The sequence below is a fragment of the Dendropsophus ebraccatus genome, chromosome 10 (genome assembly GCF_027789765.1).
Source record: "Dendropsophus ebraccatus isolate aDenEbr1 chromosome 10, aDenEbr1.pat, whole genome shotgun sequence".
Taxonomy (NCBI): domain Eukaryota; kingdom Metazoa; phylum Chordata; class Amphibia; order Anura; family Hylidae; genus Dendropsophus; species Dendropsophus ebraccatus.
In genome coordinates, this window is record NC_091463.1 from 32,748,169 (window position 1) to 32,771,045 (window position 22,877).

Consider the following 22,877-nt stretch of genomic DNA (forward strand, 5'->3'; position numbering starts at 1 on the left):
CCCCCATAGTATCTAATGCCCCCATATAGTGCCCACATAGTATCCAATGTCCCCATATAGTGCCCACATAGTATCCAATGCCCCCATATAGTGCCCACATAGTAGCCAATGCGCCCATATATGCCCCACATAGTATCCAATGCCTTAATATAGTGCCCACATAGTAGCCAATGCTCTCATATAGTGCCCACATAGTATTCAATGCCCCCATATAGTGCCCACATAGTAGCCAATGCCCCCATATAGTGCCCACATAGTAGCCAATGCCCCCATATAGTGCCCACACTATCCCACCTGACCCCCCCACACACTACCTCACGTGACCCCCCTAAGCACACTATCTCACCTTACTCCCCCCCTACACACACTACCCCACCTGGCCACCATCCCCACACACACACACACTGCCAACCCCCCAGCCTTCCCACCCCCCGGCCGCCATCCCCTGGGTTACAATAGAATACTCACCAGCTTGGATCCGCTATCACCGGTCGTGGGGCACAACTGCCGGGTGACGTCATTCCAGCCCGTGTAGACTAGAGGCAGAAGAGAAGCGCTGCGGGAGCGTGGAGCCGCCACGGCCGTCCATCCAATGAATGAGGGGCCGGATGACGTCACTGAGCAGCGTGTCCTCAGCATGCTGTACGTCCGTGGGATCCGGCCTCAGGGGAGAGAAGGCAGTGCTGACGCAGTGAGTGCCGGGGCAGGGGGGGATGTTCTGGGGGCGATCGCTGCCTGGTGTCGGCACTGCCTCCTATAGTTTGACGTCGGTAGGCAAAAGATTCGGGGCAGTGACTTTCCTGTCCGGGGAACTGGCCCCGAATCTTAATGCCTAGAGACGTCACTGGGTTGAGCCACATATAATGCGGGACACTGGGTGAGGTGGGGGCCGCAAACTAGTGTCCCGAGGGCCACAGTTAGCCCGCGGGCCGCGAGTTTGAGACCCCTGGCCTAGACTGACAATCTACCCTACTAGGCAGATTCCTGGTGGCAAGGTCCTAATGCTCACCAGGTTGTGGGGCCTGTGACCTATAATAAACAATGATTACGTTCTGCGTAGAGATGAACAGTAGGCTCCCCCGGTGTGTCCTGGCTTACTCACTGGCAGTCAGTCAGTGAGCGAATCCACTCCTCAACTCAACCTCTGTTTGCCCACCAGATTTAAGCAGTGCCTGTGTGACTGTCGTTGAGGAATTATCTGTATATTCTTGGTCAAGCCCTACTGTATAAGTGGTATGGTATAGTACAATGGATACCGTGCAGCTTGTCTGATTTGTGATAGTATGTGGGAACGTCTCTATCTGGTACTGATTCCAGACACTATGCTCGCACTACCATTGCAGTCAAAGTGATAGACATCATGACAAATCTCAGTATAGGTTAGTAAGAGTGTTGTTGGCGTTTGTTGTTGTTTGACAGGTCTGGCACTGCCGTAATAAAAAACCACAACACAGAGTGAACAGAGCCTTAGCTGTGCCCATATAACATCAATGCCGAAATGGAAGCGCTAGCTAGCTGGCATCCTTAATGTGCCAGAAATAAAGCAGTGCCTAGATGATAATATGGGTTAATCTGTGGCTCCAAAAGCTTCTATTAATTATAAACACACATTTCGCTTTCCCCTAGCTAGATATTCTGTGCAATTCTAGTGTGTATGTGCATGAAATAGTGTAGCCTAATACAATTCCCAACATTTTTAATGACTCTTTTATGTGCCCCATGCAGCTGTGAATGTATTTATACATTTCTTGGAGGAATGCTATGTATGCTGCATCTGATCAGTGCTGTGTTCTCCTGTGTCGTCTGCTGTGTAACATCACATTGGTGTGACAAAGTAAAATTTACCTTTTGCCCCAGGGCCCATGTGATTCTCCCCTTAAAGCTTTTGTGCGTTTTTCTCCCTAGTTAAAGCCTGTATGAGCTGCCCTCTATAAATGCTCTCCCTACTCTCCACTTTTAGCTGCTTTGTACATCTTCCTCCCTTTTTCATACAGACACTTCTAAGTCTAGTTTAACACTTAAATTTATATTTAAAAAAATAAAAATTAACCAGCAGCGTACTCACCTGCCCTGATAGTTTGCAGCTGACGTTCTGATGACACCCAGTTGCCCGCTCCCCAACTGGGGAGTGGCTCAGTGGGTATATTCTACAGTGTGGACACACAGGAAGCGAGGAGCACTGAGGACTGGTCGCAGTTAGAACAGCAGCTCTCAGGGATAAGGGCAGGTGAGTATGCTTTTTTAAATCATTTTTAAAGCACTAAAAAAAAAAAAAGCCCCTCTGGAACACAGCTTTAACAGCAGACTAGACACAAAAAAATAATAAAGATGAAAACATGCAAATATTTTGTAAACAATGTTTAATATTCACAATACAAAAATTCCTTAAAAGAATGCACGTAAAAAACCTATATATATATCTATTGTAGGCATCAATCTGCAGATGTGGCGACGGCACAATCCTGTAACAGTGTGGTTATGGTGCACCTGTCAGTTCTGCACCCTGTACATGGAATTGTACCACAGACAGCAATTGGGCAAGAGGAAATAAATCCGTCAGGGACAATTCAAACCATACGCTTCAGGTTATCTGAAAAGGAACAAAAAAAAAGAGAAGTGACATTTGGAATATTTATGTTGTTCCTCAAATGGGATATCTACAAATGCTTAAAGGGAACCTGTCACCCCCCGTGCCGGGGTGACAGGCTCCCGACCCCCAGCTACAGCCCCCTATACTCACCTGATCCCGTTTCTGGATCCGGTCGGGTCATGGAGATCTCAGCCGCTGCAGCCTGGCGCGGCGCGCTGACAGATGAGTCCAACACTCATAGAGAATGACGGAGCGCTGGACTCTCAGTCATTCTCTATGAGCGTTGGACTCATCTCTCAGCACGCGCGCCGGGCTGCAGCGGCTGAGATCTCCATGACCCGACCAGATCCAGAAGCGGGACCCGGCGGGGGGTGGGGGGTGTTGACAGGTTCCCTTTAAGCTGACCCACAGGGAATTAATAGTTTCAAGAAATAAAGATTATTTGTTTTATAATGAAAAATTTCTGGTTAAAAAAAATAATCTTTACCAATTTCCTTGTAACTTTTAAAAGGAACCCGACACCATGAAAATGCTACCTAAGCTATTGAAATTCTGTTATAAAGCAGAAGGAGCTTTGTAGATTTATACAGTGCTGGCCAAAAGTATTGGCACCCCTGCAATTCTGTCAGATAATACTCAATTTCCTCCAGAAAAAGATTGCAATTACAAATTGCTTTGGTAATAATTTCTTCATTTTGCTTGCAATGAAAAAACACAAAAGAGAATGAAAAAAAGTCAAAACATTAATCATTTTACACAAAAATGGCGTGGACAAAAGTATTGGCAGCCTAATACTTGGTGGCACAACCTTTAGACAAAATAACTGGGAACAACCGCTTCCGGTAACCATCAATGAGTTTCTTACAATGCTCTGCTGGAATTTTAGACAATTTTTCTTTGGCAAATTGCTCGCGGTCCCTGTGATTTGAAGGGTGACTTCTCCAAACTGCCCTTTTGAGATCTCTCCACAGGTGTTCTATGGGATTCAGGTCTGGACTCATTGCTGACCACTTGTCTCCAGTGCTTTCTCTCAAACCATTTCCTAGTGCTTTTTGAAGTGTGTTTTGGGTCATTGTCCTACTGGAAGACCCATGACCTCTGAGGCAGACCCAGCTTTCTCACACTGGGTCCTACATTATGCTGCTAAATTTGTTGTTAGTCTTCAGACTTCATAATGCCATGCACACGGTCCAGGAAGTCCAGTGCCAGAGGCAGCAAAGCAACCCCAAAACATCAGGGAACCTCCGCCATGTTTTACTGTAGGGACCGTGTTCTTTTCTTTGAAGGCCTTTTCTTTTCCTGTAAACTCTATGTTGATGCCTTTTCCCAAAAAGCTCTACTTTTGTCTCATCTGACCAGAGAACATTCTACCAAGAAATTTTTGTCTTTCTCAGGTAAGTTTTGGCAAACTCCAGCCTGGCTTTTTTATGTCTCTGAGTGAGAAGTGGGGTCTTCTTGGGTATCCTACCATAGAGTCCCTTTTCATTCAGACGGCTAAGGATAGCACGGGTTGACACTGTTGTACCCTCGGACTGTAGGGCAGATAGAACTTGTTTGGATGTTAGTCAAGGTTCTTTAGCCACCATCCACACAATCTTTCGTTGAAATCTCTCATCAATTTTTCTTTTCCATCCACATCTAGATGTGGACGGAAAAGAAAAATTGAGGTTAGCAACAGTGCCATGGGCTGAAAACTTCTTGATGACACTGTGCACGGTAGACTCAGGAACACTCAGGTCTTTGGATATGGACTTGTAGCCTTGAGATTGATCATGCTTCCTCACAATTTTCTGTCTCAAATCCTCAGACAGTTCTTTGGTCTTCTTTCTTTTCTCCGTGCTCAATGTGGTACACACAAGGACACAGGACAGAGGTTGAGTCACCTTTAATCCATTTCAACTGGCTGCAAATGTGATTTAGTTATTGCCACCACCTGTTATGTGCCACAGGTAAGTAACAGGTGCTGTTAATTACACAAATTAGAGAAACATCACATGATTTTTCTAAGGGTGCCAATACTTTTGTCCACTTTTGGTGTGGAATTATATCCAACTTGGCTTTTTGACAATTCTTTTTGTGGGTTTCCATTGAAGACAAATTAAATGAAGAGATTATTACCAAAGCATTTGTGATTGCAATCCTTTTCTGGAAGAAATTGAGTATTATCAGACAGATTTGCAGGGGTGCCAATACTTTTGGCCAGCACTGTATATATCTTTATAGCAAAAGATTCAGTATAAGGCTAGGTTCACATCACGATTTCGCTACTCTTTAATGTATCCATTCTATGGAAAAAAAAGGATACTTTTGTGTGCCAAACCTTTTGAACAGTTTTCCATTGACTTACATTATATATATATATATATATATATATATATATATATATATAAAAACGGATCCTTTTTAAATTTTGTAATGTACACAATAACGTGGTTGATCACATTTTTCTGTAAGTTTTTCAAATCAGATACAGTGAGATGGATTGCAAAATCGTGATGTGAACCTAGCCTAACTTGTAATTTATTGATAGCACTGACTTGGTGATAGGTTCACTTTACTCTGCTTGCTTTCATTGTATGGGAATATTCATTGTCAGGTGATCACAGGTGTATGAAACCTGTGCAAAAACAAGCCAGAGTGCTCTAAATGAGACAGTGAAACAATCAGACAAATTCTCGCTTTCGGGAACTTAGTGGTGGAGGTACTTCTACAAATAACAGCAAACAGTTATCTTAAATGCTATTAAGAATGGATACAAAGTATATTATAAAATGGTTGAACATAAAACTATTAGATATAAAGAGAAGATTTATAAAAGCTAAAGCAAATGAAAAGTACAGACTAATAGCATTATAGATCAGTTTTCCCCAGCGCTTACCTTTGATCGATGCCAAAATCTCTTGCACTCTTTGAGCATCATTTCGGTCAGGCCGACAGCTTGGTGTGATCTCCAGTACGTAATCTGGCCCATACTCTGTGAAGAACTAAAAGAAAAATCTTCTCAGGTATACTGCTGCCTCTCATCTTAGCATTATTAAAGGGGTTATCAGCGCTAAAAAAACATGGCCACTTTTGCCCCACTCTTGTCTCCAGTTCAGGTGTGGTTTGAAATTAAGCTCCACTTACTTCAATGGGACATAGGGAGACACTATATAGTACCATGTCCTACCTGGAAGTTGACTGTGCTATGAAAGCCATGAAGATATTGGGACAACGTCTTCGGGTAACACATCCTCAACCAAGTGTTACTGATCGCAACGGGTCTCACTCTGGAGATCCACTGCAATCCTGAGATACAGCTGAGAGGAGTGCATGACAATGTGCTTCACACTCCCTAGCTGTTAATAAAATAAAATCTTGTTTACTCTACTAGAGTCTATGGAGTGAACGAGTAGGATCTCCTTGCAGCTCATCTACAGAGTGAGAACCAATGTGGTACCTATTGACGTGTCTGAGAATGTGTCACAAGTAAAGATGAGTGAACCTCGAGCATACTCGAGTCAATCCGAACCCGAGCTTTCGGCATTTGGTTAGCGGTGGCTGCTGAAGTTGGATAAAGCCCTAAGGCTATGTGGAAATCATGGATATAGTCATTGGCTGTATCCATGTTTTCCAGACAACCTTTATCCAACTTCAGCAGCCCCAGCTAATCAAATACCGAACGTTCGGGTTCGGATGGACCCGTACCCGGTTCGCTCATCTGTAGTCACAAGTTACCTTGAAATGGCAGTACTGCTTCAAAAATACTACTTTTCCAAACAAATCATTTAAAAAATTTCAGATACATAATACTGACATGTCAAAGCTTTCATCTGAGGCGGTTTGAATGTTAAGACCGCCACTGAATGCTAAGAACTGGCAGCAGTACTCAGCTGAGCATTGTGCATAAAGATTGATGCAAGCGGTTCATGGATTTAAAGAAAGCCTTTCTATGGTTTGTAGATGAACCATTACACTGCTCACGATTCTCTAAACTTATTTGTTTTAGTGATCAGTGCGGGGGTCAGTAATTGGACCCTATGAAAACTTCTGACGTAGCGCTATAAGCTGCTATGTCCTTCTTCCTTCCTCCCTTCTCATAGACTTATCCTAGCTAGATTACATCAACATGTATGTATTATATTAAGTATGAGTGGATATTGTGGCTTGCTGGAATGATCTATTATATTTCTTGGCACCATATGTTACACAAGCTCAGTATATTGCCTTTAATTATGGTTGTATTCACCCATTGTTCTTTTCCGTTCATTGTGTCCTCAATTAGCTGTAAACGAGATATTTGCACAAGCCTCTTCCAACTCAGCAGGTGAAACTAATACCAGTTTGCAATTATGAAAGAATCCAAAGTTATATTAGCTTAAGACGGACTTTGTGAAAAAAAAAAAAGTAAAATGCAAGGAGGGCAGCCAGCAGATATGATGAAGAGGTAGACGACCAGGCCAGGAGAACAAGGAGTCTGTATGTAAGTCACGTACAGAGGAGTCTTTGTTTTATAGTGTCTTCTAACAAAACAAGCATTCACAAGCTTAGAAGGGCTAAAGTGATTCAAGAGTAAATGTGTATCATTCAGGTCTCTACCCTCTTAAAAAAAAAAAACTTGAAAAGTGGCCCAGGAATATTGTGTACCTCATGGTCTGGGATTTCAGAAGATAAGGTCCGGCCTAGGATTACAGCAGTCAAGTACGTCCAGCAGCGAGCGGTATTAGGAAGATGGTATCCCCCTAAAATGAAAAAAATACTTGTATAGTAGGTGGAAGCACTGAGGTTTTATGTACTAAATAGCAGGGGAAATAATTTGATCAGATAGGTCGAATACGGTCCCATTTACATCAGTATACCGGTATATTGGCAAAAAAACATATACTGCAGCGTAGTCTGGGTGGACCCATTGACTTTAATGGACAAAACTTAGTTTGCTAGTGACTACATTTCCCCAAAGTACACTGATGACAACCACACTTTTGGGTCCTGCATGAATGTAGTCAGTAATAGTGAACCTATGGCTCACTGAAGTTAAAGGTGGTATTCTGGTAAAATGATATTTAAACAAAACTATCAACCTAAGATATATAACTTATATAATAATTACTAATAGCACTGACTTTAGCGTGTTTTAACATGAATTACCCCTGACAGGAAGTTGTGTAGTCCTTTAATTTCCAAAGTAGTGTTGCCTCAGCAGCTCCCCAGCAATTCTCTTCCTCCCGAGACATCACATCATATCCTGCTGTCTCAGGAGACTTGGCTGGAATTTGTCTCTGAGCTCTAGGCCCAACATCTGACCAGACCCTGCAACCTACAGTATCATCCCTGTCACATATACATATATATCTTTATTGGGACATTTAGGGAAAAATGAGATGTATTTACAGCATGCTGCCTTGTAATAAATAATGCCACATGCAGAGAAGCTGCCAGGCAATGAATGCCAGAGGTGCTGCAACAGTCTGATATGTACTGAAATATTCTGCAACAGCTCTGGGAGGGAACTGGTAGGAGTGCTGTGGGAGGGGAGTATACAGGGTGGGAGGACTGTGATGAAGAGCTGAGGGAAAACAACACTTGGGGAACTGTAGTACTGGGCAAATGCTCAATCAGGAATTGGTGAGAGGATATGGTAGGGGAAAGGATTATACACCCCCAGAAAAGTAATAGATTTTTGAGAATTTTAAGAACTGTAAGAAATATGTAAGCAATGCTACATATATCTGAAGCTTTCTTTTTTTACCTAATTTCCTGTTTACCTTTAATGGGCCACCAGCATATCTTTTTTGCCAGTACCCTGACATATGTCATAAATGTCTGGTTCAAGTGTGAAGTGAATCGGTCCTAGTTCACACTTTCCGCAAAAAAGGTTAAAAATCGAAATACATTTATAAAAAGAAAAAACTGTATGTGCAATCAGATGTTGGCTTTAAATTTAGTTTCTATTAGTGTTTTATTTTTTTAAGTATTACCATGATAGGATGGTTGAACAAGTCTGCAAACCCCATCCTAGATCTTAGCACAGTCCAGTGATTATGTTAAGAATTTTAATGGCCAGATGGCCAACCCTCTGCTATACAAGAGCATGGGACCTGCTCAGTCACAGCGTTGTCAAGTGTTTCATCTCCCAGAGCTCCAACAAAGTGATCTCCTGGAGTGTAACAAGAGATCCAAACATGGAAATACTCATTTTATTTCAGGTGGCTCACACACACAAAGAGAGAGAGAGGTAGGGGGAAATTGCTGAGTGTAGACAAATAAACTATAGTGGGATGCTGGTAGTGACGGTATAAGAATATAATGTCTTCACCTCCTCCTAGGATGAGAGTGGGCAGCTGCCACTGTAAGATGTACTTCAAGCACTTCCCAATGCCCTCCGGTGTCATGTTAAATGAACACATGGGGTCTCCAGCAATGGTATCGGCCCCTAACTGCAGGACAACAGCTTCTGGGTTAAATGTTGTAAATATTTCCTTCAGGACTCTGTAACAGAGAGGACATGTCATGCAAGAAAGCAATTAAAAAAATGATGCATCCTTTTTATCTTGCCATTGCGGTGAGCTGTTGCATTTTTCTGTGTTTGCAACTTCAGCCATAGCAACGTGCTCCTGCCTAGTGTGAAGGGTGTTCTAGGAGAGCTGACCAAACTTGTCTTTTTTTTTTTTTTTCTGTGTTCCAGATGGGGGAGTGGCTGCCTCTTCTTGGTCGTGCACTCCACCCATCCCACCCAGGTGGTGTAATTACTTGTGCCGGTATAAGGGCCCTGTTCCACCCGACAATTATCGTTCGCATAATTGTTAACGATCTCAAACAACCGCTGTTGCCAAAGACCTGAAAACGTTCACTTATTTCCATGGGACAATAATCGTTACTTATGATCGTATTTGCGATCGTTTTTTCTTCGCCATTTCTTCGCTATTGCGTTCGTATCTACTGCTAACGACCGAACGATGATAATTGTCCGGTGGAATAGGGCCCTAAGACAGATCTTGCATGCCCAGAGTATAGGCGTATTTCATGCCACGGAGAGGCCTTAGTATAGTGTCGGACTGTCTCGTTATGAGGCCACCATAACATAGTGGGGCAGTTTAACCAAGAGCCTCATTATTTTTGTGGAAGTTTTTTTAGCAGTTGGGGGGGCTGCTTTTAACTATTTTCATGTCTGTAGTGGGTTTGTATCCTGCCATTGCGGTGAGCTGTTGCATTTTTCTGTGTTTTTGTGTTTTATTTCTAAGTGACTGAAATGACTACTAAGGGCTCTTTTACGAGGACCGATGCAGCACCATACACAAGATCGGTGTTAGCTCGGGGAGCCTTCCCAGGGCTCAATCCATCGATGTATCGTCCACTTAGCCTACTGACGTCATATGGTAAGCCGCACATTCTACTTTATACAGGAAAATGTGCGGTTGGTTGATTTAAATGGCCACACAAAAAAGCGATCAGCTGATGAATGATAAGGACTGATAGCCGTCACTTTAACATAGGCTGCCTGCCCACAACCAGACCGTGTAAAAGGACTAACATTGTACATTAAGGGGGGAAGTTTATTCACAAGCCAATATGAATTCTAAGGTACAAAAGACCATCCACTCACCTCCACTTAAACAGCTGGTTTAATTGATGGTCTTGCTATTATGGTTAAGGAACTTAAAGCAAATGTACCACTAGGTACATTGCTTTGTTTTTTTTTACATGAACAGACCAACATGACGGTGCTGTGGTCCTTTTTTATACCACTGCCGGGTTCAGGCGCACTGCGCTAGTATATTCCTGAGCACTGGCCCAGCATGAAGCACTGGGGGCTGGCCCGCCAACCCCCAGTGTGACGATGTGCCCTCCCCTCTGATGCGGCTCCATTAGAATCAATGGAACCATGTCAAAGACAGGAGGGGAGATCCGTCACACTGGGGGGCGGCAAACCTGTCCCCAGTGCTTCATGCCCGGCCGATGCACAAGAACAGACCGGCACCTAGTGGTACATTCACTTTAAAGGGGGTTACCCACAAAGTACCTATCCACAAATGTGTCTGTGTGGGTCTGAACCAGTGGGGCACCCACCACTTATGTGACAAAGGTCATAAATGTCCTTTGTGGGAAAGCCACTATGAATATAGAAAAATAAGTAGACTAAGGGGAGGCAGGCATCATTCCCATGTCTGCATCTAGGGTATGTGTATGTATATATATATTTATGTGTGTGTGTGTGTGTGTGTGTTAATCAACAGAAATTTCTTACCCTTCACAGACTTGATAATATTTGTCATCTGTGATTCCGTCCTGTAAGGGGACATTTACACTATAGTAGCGTCCCTTTCCTAGGCCAATGTCACTGACATCCCCTGTCCCTAGAAGAGAATACATGGAATTATAGACTGGAATTTTACATCCCTGTTCCCGGCCAGTGTTCAGTTTAACAACAATATATGTGGCACTGGCTAGAAGATATTTAGGTGGAAAACCTACTGAGACATAGCACGACACAGGACAATACATGCCAGGCACCCACTGCGGGGCACACAGAAAGCCAATAATAGCATCCAGTGTTGAAGCAGAAACAAAGTGATTTCTCGTGAAAGAAGATTGAAAGGCTGCTCTGTTCCCAGACATCCGAATCCCTGACTGCTATCTGCTGGAACTTCACAGGATTTCAGGATCTCTGGGCTGAATGTCAGAGAGTGAAATCCTGCTTAGGAAGATAAAGCAGAAATCTGGACTCTCGTCTTGAATCAGAGACTCTGCTGTGGAGAGTTTATTGCATCTCATTTATAGACTAATATAGCACATTTACTGTAGAGATTCTGTTCATACGGGGTTTTTTTTCAATGTTAATCACAAACAGTGAAAAAGCAATACATTGAACCTTGTAATATTATTAGTACTGACAGGTCAGGTGTTTTAGCCACAGCCACTGCAAACAGATGCAATCTCCATGGATTAACATTGGGAGCAGTATCGGTCGTACTGAGGAGCTTGGTGACATTAAATGTAGCACTGCCATGGGATGTCACGTCTGCTGCCATTTCTTCTGAACCTGCCCTGGTCAAATGTAAGTTTTATTATGGTGAAGTGGGAGCATCTATGAGTAACAACAGCTCAGCCACAAGGTGGCAGGCCATCAAGTGTGTCCTCACTCACTACAGAATCATGTAAAGGCCGTATTACACGGCATGATAATAAGGGGGAAGGAAGTGCCGTCATGTCCACACAGCGCTCACTTCCCTCTCCTTCCACCCTCACTGCTTGTGCTATTAAAAGCAAAAACAGAGAGCAGGGAGGGGCTGCCTGAAACATCCTTAGATTGTTCAGGCTGCCCATTAAAGTCATAGAAGCGGTCTGCTGCCGCCGCTCCTATTGCGCAGGGCGATGAGCAGCAAACTGTAGCGGACATGATCAGGATTTTGCAGCATGTTGAAATACCACAATCAACGAACATTGTGCGTGTCGGCTGATTGTAGTCTTTCAACATGCACTATTACATGAAACAATTACTGGTCTGAACGGTCGGTAATCGGCCAAGTAAGGTTGATAACTGTTCTGTGTAAAGGGGCCTTTAAGGAAAATTCCGGGCAGGGGGCTTTTTTGCCAAAGAGCCAGGGAGGTTGAAAGAAATAACATGCACTTGGCTCCAGCTCTAATGCCCGTATACCGCAGCTCCGGTCCCCTAGGCACTTCCTGGTTAGAGAGAGGCCTGGGACTTGATGTTCCAGGCCAGTTCAGCCAATTAGCGGCCGAGCAGGACTGGAACGTCATGCCCCAGGTCCTCTCCCTAACCAGGAAGCATCCAGAGACCAGAGCTGCGGTATACGGGCATCAGGGCTGGAGTCGCCCTGATGTCCGTGGCACTTTGTAAAAAACAAAACAAAAACAAAAAACCTTGCCCGGAATTCTCCTTTAAAGCCCTGGACTGGGGCAGTGGGAGCATGACGTCGGTAGTGATGGTTCAGGCTTCATAGCTGACGGCCAGATGGACGAAAGTGGATTTGGATCATGCACAGAAAATAAGACAACAATAAATAAAGAAGATGAATCAATGACATACCTGGAAAGAAGCCAGGAGAAAACTTATGTAAAGAAACAGTCATAACCTTAGATGTAAAACTAAAAGCATCTTCGACTCCTGAAACAGAAAAACAAAGGGTTAATGGGTCTATGAATGTGATGAAGGTTTAGCACCACTAAAAGAGCTGCTTTACGTCTTACCATCTCCATGATGCAGATCCAGATCGATATACAGCACCCTGTCATATTTTTGCCGCAGTTTCAAAATGCCTAAAACGGCATCATTCAGGTAACAAAATCCAGAGGCTTCATCTCTATGAAAAGAAGGCACAGATGGAAAAGCTGAAAAGGTTCGGCTAAAAAAAGTGTGTCTCATCCCAAAAAGGAAACATATGACAAAGCGCTCATTGCTCCTTGCATCAATACAAATAAACGGCAGTGAAACCAAATTTAGCCCCACGGACAAACTCGAAAGGGAATCTGTCGGTAGTTTAGAGGCAACAAAAACCTCTACAGGCTCATAATGACACTGGGGAAGGGGTGGAAGCATATCATACAGGATTAAGAAAAAGTTATTTATTCTTTCAGTTGCTGCAAGGGTCCAGGTGGGGTCTTGTTCTTTGTACAGAGAACACTGTATTACCAGCTTTTCGGGCCTCTCTTTTTAGTTATGACTGATAGCTGGAATGTCCAATCTGAAGACCATTAGAGTCATCAACATGTTGGAGAAGGGGAGGGGCTGCAAAAGCTGCTTATGAAGTTAGCTCTATGCATGGCACAAGACCCCACCTCAAGGACATTTGCAGCAGCTGAAAAATAAATAGCAGTTTCCTCTCTTGTGAAAGCTGTGTGAGCGAGACCTACGGTTTGCTTCTAGTCCCCTCCCTGGCGTCTTGATGTGGCTGTCAGTAGTTTTGTCTACTAACAGCCACATAAAGATGTCATGGAGGAGAATACAAGTTTTGACTACTAACAGAATCTCTAGATTGATACATCATTTCAGTTACTATAGACTTATTCCAGTTGAATTTACCCAGGGCTCCCACAATGCCTACTTCTTAGCATGATGCCAACCACCTGGCCAGTTAATGGCAATGCGGGCTTTGCCTTCCATTAGGTGTTCAGCTGCAGTGAGTGTGGCGCCTCCTACAGCGGCAGCATAGTCATAGATCCCTTCAGTGATGGGACAGTCATAGCCTGAAAAGTTACATTAACAAAACCAGAAGTTATTAGGGCTGTGTTTTACAATAGTACATAAAAATGAATGAAAAGATGCCTAAACAGCTACTAGAAAGATGCCTAAACGGCTACTAGAAATTTCCTTTAAAAGGGATTTTCTGGCCCTACAAAATTTTTATACTAAAATGGCTTAAAGGGGTAGTGCGGCGCTAAGAAATTATTCACAGAATAACACACAATACAAAGTTATACAACTTTGTAATGTATGTTGCTGTATGTCTGTGAATCGCCCCCTTCCCTGTGTCCCCCCACCCCCGCACGTGTACACGGAAGTGTTGGTGCATTATACATTACCTGATCCGTGTCGCGCCTGTCATCTTGGACGGCCGAAGCTCTCCGATCGTCCTGAGTGCCGGCCACCCTCTGCCGCTTCACAGATGCTCAGCCGCGATTGGCTGAGCATAACTGTGAAGATCAGGGAAGGGGGTCGGCACGTGACAGGTATGTATAGCGCACCACACACCACATAGCGCATCAATAGTACAGGTGATTTTAAGAATCTTTGTAATTGGGTTGTTTAGCCGAAAATGAGTTTTTATTATGAAAAAGCAGTTTGAACCTCTCCCTACTGTCTTCATTGTTCTCCAACGGAGAGAGGGAAATGAGACACCAAAACAGGACAACAAAGAGTTAATTTACAACTACATGACCCGGCTATCTCCCCTGACAGTCAGCACTGACCTCTCTGACCTCTGAGTACAGCTGTCACCCAGCTCTGTGCCTGTAATCCTTTGTTCTCTGCTCCGTGTCCCTCCTTCCCCCTCCCCTCTCTATAAAACAGACAGGGTTGTGTCTGATGCAACAAGTCACAATTTCCTGATATTTTGCAGTGAATGGAAAAGAGGAGGGGGGAAAAGGGTTTTTAAATGCAGATAATGGCATATTTGCCTAATAAACCCAAATATAAAGTTTCTTAAAATCGCCTGGACTATTGATTTATGCAAAAAAGAAAAAAAAACTACAGTGACTCTTTAAATGCGAATGGTCACTAGTTAAAAAACAACAACTTTTGACGCGTCAAAAGCTTTAATCAGTTCTAATTGCTTCACCCCCTCTTTACAGTGACACGGGCCAATGTTGAGGAGGAGGCGATCGCCAACCTTTTAGATCAGCGCTGGTTTCCTCCTTGTTTCCCTGCTTGCTGTCTGTGCTATTACACGCACATGCATCCAGCGGAGAAGCTGCGGGGGGGGGGGGGTCTGCCTGGGCAATCTTTAGATCATCTAGGTGCGCTATAGGAGAGAACAGCAGTCTGCTGCTGCTGGTCCTATTGCATGGAGCGACGTGCAGCAGGTTGCGGTGATCCTTTTGTTTCAGCATGTTGAGAGATCACAATCAGCAGACTTTGTGACCTCTCAACAAGCCCTATTACACCAAGCGATTATCGTCCAGACCAGTCGGTAATCAGCCACGTACGGCTGATAATCGCTTTGTATCATAGGGCCATTCTCCAGGTATTTTCTTAACAGATAATTCGCCTGTACGAGGAGGGTTGCAAGTGCCATTGTTGCTTCAATAAAATGACATGATATTAGAAAAAAGGGCCTTTCTGACGGCTGTTTCTGTAGACCCAAGTCATTGGATTCTGTTGAATGATTAATAGCTGACTAAAGGGAAAGAAGCTTTGTTTGAGAATGCAGTTAGGATGAACAGGTTACAGGACTGTCAGGAGGAAGTAGTATTTAGGGTGATGGTGAGTTTGATTTTGATCACAAGGGCCATGGAAAGTGTTCCTCTATAGAAATATCATTTATCACATGAGAACACAGAGAGTACATTTTACAACAATTTTCCACTTGCACTTGAAATCATCAAAACCGTTGCTTGTGCGGCTACTGCTTTGCCACCAACCAAAGTTATTGTAGAGAGGTTGTTCTCTGACTACTCCGCCCACTGAATCATGGAGAATACTACTTTTTGTACAGTGTAAAGACACCACATTTTGAGGTTAGACAAACCTCTTTGAAAAATACACGTGAAACACATATCATTCTCCTTGCGCCACTGGTGTTTTTGCCCAGGGGGCATAAAGTTTTGTTCAGCATTTATCAAGCAGTTTGCGCTATTTTTCAGCAGTTTATGCTGGCTGCACCATTTTTAATTTTTTTGCTTAGTGGGAGTGTAGTTTTATGTTAGCTACTTTTTTAGCCAGATTTATCTTGTGTTATTTTTGTTTTGCACAAAACTAATTGTACGGCAGTACTTCAGTCAGACTCTAATGCATTTTTTTCACCAAGCCATTAGCAAGAAAAAAAAATTTGCGCAGTGCGTGAAATGTGCGCTGGTGCAAAAATGTGTGTGCAAATGATAAATGTGCCCCTAAAACTTCAAAACATAAAAAAAAATATTTTTTTTTTAGAAAAAAGTATTAGGGTATGTTCACACTGAGCAAATACAGTGGAATTCTGCGGCGGAGCTCTCCGCCATGGAATCCCGCCGTGCTCAGTGTACCAATGTGAGTGAATGTGAGGGCACACGCTCCATGTCACTTCTTTGAGCGGAGAGCGGCGGCTGTGGAGGAGCGCGCGCTCTCCCATAGACAGGCTATGGCACACTGAGACAGGTGGGATTCTGCAGCGGAACTTTCAGTCAAGGAATTTCACCTGTTTTACTCAGTGTGAACATACCCTTACAGTGGATGGAGGTGTCAGCAGAAGTATTCAGACTTGTTTTTAATCATTTTACAGATATTCTAAGCAGTTTCCTAAGAATCATCCAAATTTGAGTCATGTCTGGCAGCACCACCACCCAATATGTTATTAAAGCAAGATCTACATAGGCATTGTGTTCTGGATACCCAATCTGGGAAGGTAAATAGATCAGTGGTCAACCATTGGTTTGATCAAATGTTTTTAGATGTTACTGCCATTTGAAGAGAATCCCTTTGATAAATGAAAATGACATTGTGCAACTATTAGCGTGCACACAACAACACAATTCTTACACTCCAGGGCTCTACTACTCACCTAGTCCATACTCCACAGTTTCAGGGTCATCATTGTCTCCCTCTTCGCTCACCTTACGGAGGTGCTGTAAGTAGGCATCAGTATGGAAAGCTGCCATCTCTTCCATGGTAGCAACTTTAGGCTTGACCACCCTTAAAAAAACGAAAATCGGATAAAAAAAAAACAAAAAACCAAAGGATATGGACTAAAGACAACAAGCGATGTGTATAGAGTTGTTAGAGGTGCAGATACAGCTACAAGGTAAAAATAGATGCTTTTGAATTTAGCATAGATGTCCATTGAGATGAGGCTCGGGCATCACTATTAAAGCCACCAGTTGAAAGAGTTTGAGAAGCCCTGCTCAGTTTACAGATATTAAACTGTGGTTATAAGTATTCTTTATGGGGAAAAAACCATAAAGCACAGCACATCATTGGTTAAAATATTTACATATCTTTACTGTACATACAGAAGCTCCACTGACATGACTTACGTCTCACCTCATTTCCCTGAGCAGTCCATAAGCTTCTATCAAGGAGTGCACCATGCTGGCCTAGGAGTAAAAGTTACCAGGTACCATGATTATAGTCACACAAACCATGATTATATATATAATCTAACACCTCGTTGCTCTGCACATCTACATGTGTTCAGCAAGACATAAGGAGTGTATAGAGGAAGGCGAGCGGAGTCCTCAGCTGTAACTTTTCACTATAGATGATCTATACACACATCTGTGGGGATATTTCCACCGTACACAGACAGAGAACTGTGAAAACAACAGCAGTGATGGATGCTTCACATGATGGACATCAGCAGTGACCAGCAAATGTAATGTGGCATAATACATAATCTCCATAGAAATTTTGTGAACAGCACAGGATCCATACAAACTGAATGATCCATCAACCACAACATGAACAAGTCTGCATAGGTACACATAATATACAGGACCATGTATGGATCTGGGGCCTCACTATACACATAATGTACAGCACTCTGTATGGATCTGGGAAGAATTACTTTAATATAGGTGATCAGTGTAATATGGCTGGTTTTCCTGCTAGTTTTGGCAAGTGGGGCCGGATGTTCTTTACACGGACTGCAGCAGGGGGAGCAAACAGACCTAGTACAGAACACATATCACATTCGGGTCAGTAGAGTATAATTGTTGGGACCACTTTCTGCTCGGTAGGGTGTGACCCCCTGGATGATCCCGAGAATTTTCATTCTGCACACAGGGAGCCAGGGGCAATGCTTAAAGTGACTCTGTACCCACAATCTGACCCCCCCAAACCGCTTGTACCTTCAGATAGCTGCTTTTACTCCAAGATCTGTCCTGGGGTCCGTTCGGCAGGTGATGCAGTTATTGTCCCAAAAAAACAACTTTTAAACTTGCAGCCCTGTGTCAAATTGGCGTGGCCTAGAGTACCCATGTCCTAGGATTGCGACACCTCTCCATACCTCCTCCCCACCCTCTTCATCATTAGGAATGCCCCTAGAACAATTTCTCCTATTCATCACCTGTGTGAACACTGCACTTGGGCTGGATCTTTAAGGCACCTGCGCAGTGTGCAGACAGCTGATGAATAGGAAAAATCCTGCCTGTGGGCATTCCTAGTAATGAGGGGGGACAGAGGGGTGGTGCAATCCTAGAGCGCGCACGCACTCTAGGCCACGGGGCTGCACGTTTAAAAATTGTTTTTTAGGACAATAACTGCATCACCTGTCGAAAGGAACGGACAGATCTTGGATTAAAAGCAGCTATCTGAGTACAAGTGGTTTGGGGGGGGGGGGGTCAGATTGTGGGAACAGAGTCGCTTTAACTAGATCTGTGGTCCCTCTTTTTTCTGGATCCGGACAGTCAAAACATCAAGGATCAGATCACCTTTCTGATTTATAAGATTACAGTGGGCTGCCAACTCAGGAAGAATGAGATGTTGACTGTATGAACATGGTCAAAGGTGATGGTGAATTATTAGCTAGAAGTGGGGGCTTTGACTAAACTGAAATGTACAATACAAGTCATTGGATATGGCCACATGCAATGGTTTTCAGGGCAGAGAATCCACAGCATGGCTCCAACAAAATCCAGAGCAGAGGTCAGCAGGAAAGGTGAAGAGTTTGATGCAGATTTGCTGTAAAATTTCTGCTTTATATTATGCAAGTGAAAAACTACCTACTGCTATATACACAGTGTACAGGGTATATGGGTACACAGTGAAAAGTAGTATATATGGCACTCACCCGGCTATCATACGTGGAAATCCGTCTTTATTCGGACATGTGAGGAGCGGGGAGAGGAGGGATTCAGGTCACCGCAGTTTCGCAGCTGACGTCGCTTTGTCAGACCCTCTGAGGGACTGACCAAGCGCCGTCCGCCGCAAAACTGCAGTGCCATCTGCTGTATTGGATTGCTATATATACACGACTCTGTATGGATCTGGGGCTCGACTATATACACAGTGTACAGGACTCTGTATGGATCTGGGGCCCCACTATATACAGTGTACAGGACCCTGTATGGATCTGGGGCCCCATTATATACAGTGTACAGGACTGTATGGATCTGGGGCCCCACTTTATACAGTGTACAGGACCCTGTATGGATCTGGGGCCCCACTATATACAGTGTACAGGACTCTGTATGGATCTGGGGCCCCACTATATATACAGTGTACAGGACTCTGTATGGATCTGGGGCCCCACTATATACAGTGTACAGGACTCTGTATGGATCTGGGGCCCCACTATATATACAGTGTACAGGACTCTGTATGGATCTGGGGCCCCACTATATACAGTGTACAGGACTGTATGGATCTGGGGCCCCACTATATACAGTGTACAGGACTCTGTATGGATCTGGGGCCCCACTATATATACAGTGTACAGGACTCTGTATGGATCTGGGGCCCCACTATATATACAGTGTACAGGACTCTGTATGGATCTGGGGCCCCACTATATACACAGTGTACAGGACTGTATGGATCTGGGGCCCCACTATATACACAGTGTACAGGACTCTGTATGGATCTGGGGCCCCACTATATATACAGTGTACAGGACTCTGTATGGACCTGGGGCCTCACTATATACAGTGTACAGGACTCTGTATGGATCTGGGGCCCCACTATATACAGTGTACAGGACCCTGTATGGATCTGGGGCCCCACTATATACACAGTGTACAGGACTCTGTATGGATCTGGGGCCCCACTATATATACAGTGTACAGGACTCTGTATGGACCTGGGGCCTCACTATATACAGTGTACAGGACTCTGTATGGATCTGGGGCCCCACTATATACAGTGTACAGGACCCTGTATGGATCTGGGGCCCCACTATATACAGTGTACAGGACCCTGTATGGATCTGGGGCCCCACTATATACACAGTGTACAGGACCCTGTATGGATCTGGGGCCCCACTATATACACAGTGTACAGGACCCTGTATGGATCTGGGGCCCCACTATATACACAGTGTACAGGACTGTATGGATCTGGGGCCCCACTATATACACAGTGTACAGGACTCTGTATGGATCTGGGGCCCCATTATATACAGTGTACAGGACTCTGTATGGATCTGGGGCCCCACTATATATACAGTGTACAGGACTCTGTATGGATCTGGGGCCCCACTATATACACAGTGTACAGGACTCTGTATGGATCTGGGGCCCCACTATATACAGTGTACAGGACCCTGTATGGATCTGGGGCCCCACTATATACAGTGTACAGGACTGTATGGATCTGGGGCCCCACTATATACAGTGTACAGGACCCTGTATGGATCTGGGGCCCCACTATATACAGTGTACAGGACTGTATGGATCTGGGGCCCCACTATATACAGTGTACAGGACTCTGTATGGATCTGGGGCCCCACTATATACAGTGTACAGGACTGTATGGATCTGGGGCCCCACTATATACAGTGTACAGGACCCTGTATGGATCTGGGGCCCCACTATATACAGTGTACAGGACTCTGTATGGATCTGGGGCCCCACTATATACACAGTGTACAGGACTGTATGGATCTGGGGCCCCACTATATATACAGTGTACAGGACTGTATGGATCTGGGGCCCCACTATATACACAGTGTACAGGACTCTGTATGGATCTGGGGCCCCACTATATACAGTGTACAGGACTCTGTATGGATCTGGGGCCCGACTATATACAGTGTACAGGACTGTATGGATCTGGGGCCCCACTATATACAGTGTACAGGACTGTATGGATCTGGGGCCCCACTATATACAGTGTACAGGACTCTGTATGGATCTGGGGCCCCACTATATACAGTGTACAGGACTGTATGGATCTGGGGCCCCACTATATACACAGTGTACAGGACTCTGTATGGATCTGGGGCCCCACTATATACACAGTGTACAGGACTCTGTATGGATCTGGGGCCCCACTATATACAGTGTACAGGACTCTGTATGGATCTGGGGCCCGACTATATACAGTGTACAGGACTGTATGGATCTGGGGCCCCACTATATACAGTGTACAGGACTGTATGGATCTGGGGCCCCACTATATACAGTGTACAGGACTCTGTATGGATCTGGGGCCCCACTATATACACGGTGTACAGGACTGTATGGATCTGGGGCCCCACTATATACAGTGTACAGGACTCTGTATGGATCTGGGGCCCCACTATATACAGTGTACAGGGTATGGCAGTGTTTTACAACCTGTGGCTCTCCTCCTAGTGTAGAACTATAACCCCCATCATGCCCTCATAGATGATGTGAGTTGTGCAGCAGTTGGCGAGCACCGATCTATTGTTTACACTGCTGATCTCCAGGTATGACTGCCCCTATGGCTCTCCTTCCTACTACAGTGTATGGCGGCTTCCTCCCTCCCACTGACCACCATGGTAGCAGCTCTCACCCGGCGCGGCACTTTGCTGAGCATAATGTCGCACAGCTCCACATATTCGGGGCTGTAGATGTAGACCGGGCGCAGCGCCTCCTCCATGCCGCTCAGCAGCGCACAGCTCTAGTGTACAGCTCCGGCACTGTCCTCCTGCCTAACGCTTCCCCGCATAACAATGCCGCGCACAAACGTTCCGCGGTGATTCCGGCCCGCCGTATAGCGTCCGCACAGATATCGTTGCCTCACGGAGACCAAAGTGCCGGTTTCCCTGTTTGCAGCGGTGGCAAATTCTGTTCACACCTGCGTCCTGGCTTTAGTTTATAGACAGGTAACATGAGTATTCCCTTCTGCTGCATCTACGGCACAGATAATTCTGCTGTTTGCAGTAAAGTCAATAGGTATGTGAGTTGCCCCCTGAATGTAGACTCCATTGCTGTGCCCCCTGTATAGTAATTATGTCCTCTCCTGTGCCTCCTGTATGTAGGAACCATTGCTGTGCCCCCTATATAGTAATAATGTCCTCTCCTGTGACCGCTTTATAGAAATAATGCCCTCTGCTCCCCATATAGTAATTATGCTCTCTGTTGTGACCCACATATAGTAATAATGCCCCTTGGTGTGCACCCCCCCTCCCCACACACACACACACACTGTGCATTACCCACATAGCAACAATGCCCCCCAGCTGTGTACCTCCCACATAGTGATAATGCACCTGCTGTATACCTCCCAAATAGTAATAATGTTCCATGCTGTGTACCTCTGACACAGTGATAATGTGACATGCTGTTTATCTCCCACATAGTGATAATTCACCCGCTCTGTATTTCCCACATAGTGATAATGCCCCTACTGTGTACCTCCCACATAGTGATAAAGCCCCCTGCTGTGTACCTCCCACATAGTGATAAAGCCCCCTGCTGTGTACCTCCCACATAGTGATAAAGCCCCCCACTGTGTACCTCCCACAAAGTGATAATGCTCCCCGCAGTGTACCTCCCCCATAGTAATTATGACCCCGCTGTGTACCTCCCACATAGTGATAATTTTGGGGGATTATCACTAAGCCGTTGAAGTAAACAGGGAACATCTACAATAAATTGGCAGCGGATCCAAAACCAACTGACATGCCAAGGACTTGATAATTTCGACAAAGATTTTGAGGAGTGGAAGAGTTTTCATTCACTTTGCTGCTACTGT

General features: G+C 44.7%; 1 protein-coding gene across 4 annotated transcripts; it reads right to left on the reverse strand.

The window, feature by feature from the left end:
* Window positions 1-2,343: 2,343 nt before the first annotated feature.
* HDAC8 (histone deacetylase 8) lies at window positions 2,344-21,826 on the reverse strand. Of its 4 annotated transcripts, XM_069985556.1 has the most exons (11): window positions 21,693-21,826; window positions 17,262-17,314; window positions 16,783-16,913; window positions 13,633-13,774; window positions 12,779-12,891; window positions 12,618-12,695; window positions 10,815-10,923; window positions 8,886-9,058; window positions 7,217-7,311; window positions 5,469-5,574; window positions 2,344-2,590 (listed from the first exon to the last, which is right to left on the reverse strand). In XM_069985556.1, the coding sequence occupies exons 1-11, from the start codon at window positions 21,777-21,779 to the stop codon at window positions 2,568-2,570; spliced, it is 1,110 nt and encodes a 369-aa protein (XP_069841657.1). In that variant the 5' UTR covers window positions 21,780-21,826; the 3' UTR covers window positions 2,344-2,567. The 4 variants fall into 4 exon arrangements, with proteins under 4 accessions (XP_069841657.1, XP_069841658.1, XP_069841659.1 ...); XM_069985557.1 differs by lacking the exon at window positions 17,262-17,314; XM_069985558.1 differs by lacking the exon at window positions 21,693-21,826 and having other exon boundaries at window positions 17,255-17,283.
* Window positions 21,827-22,877: the final 1,051 nt, after the last annotated feature.

Excerpts from the sequence above, each read along its gene's own strand:
- HDAC8 (XM_069985556.1), bottom strand. The coding sequence starts at position 21,779 with ATGGAGGAGGCGCTGCGCCCGGTCTACATCTACAGCCCCGAATATGTG. Across the intron at positions 9,059-10,814 it reads TATTATCAAGTCTGTGAAGG|AGTCCTGAAGGAAATATTTA; the intron begins GTAAGAAATTTC and ends TCTCTGTTACAG. Across the intron at positions 2,591-5,468 it reads GATTTTGGCATCGATCAAAG|ATAACCTGAAGCGTATGGTT; the intron begins GTAAGCGCTGGG and ends GTTCCTTTTCAG.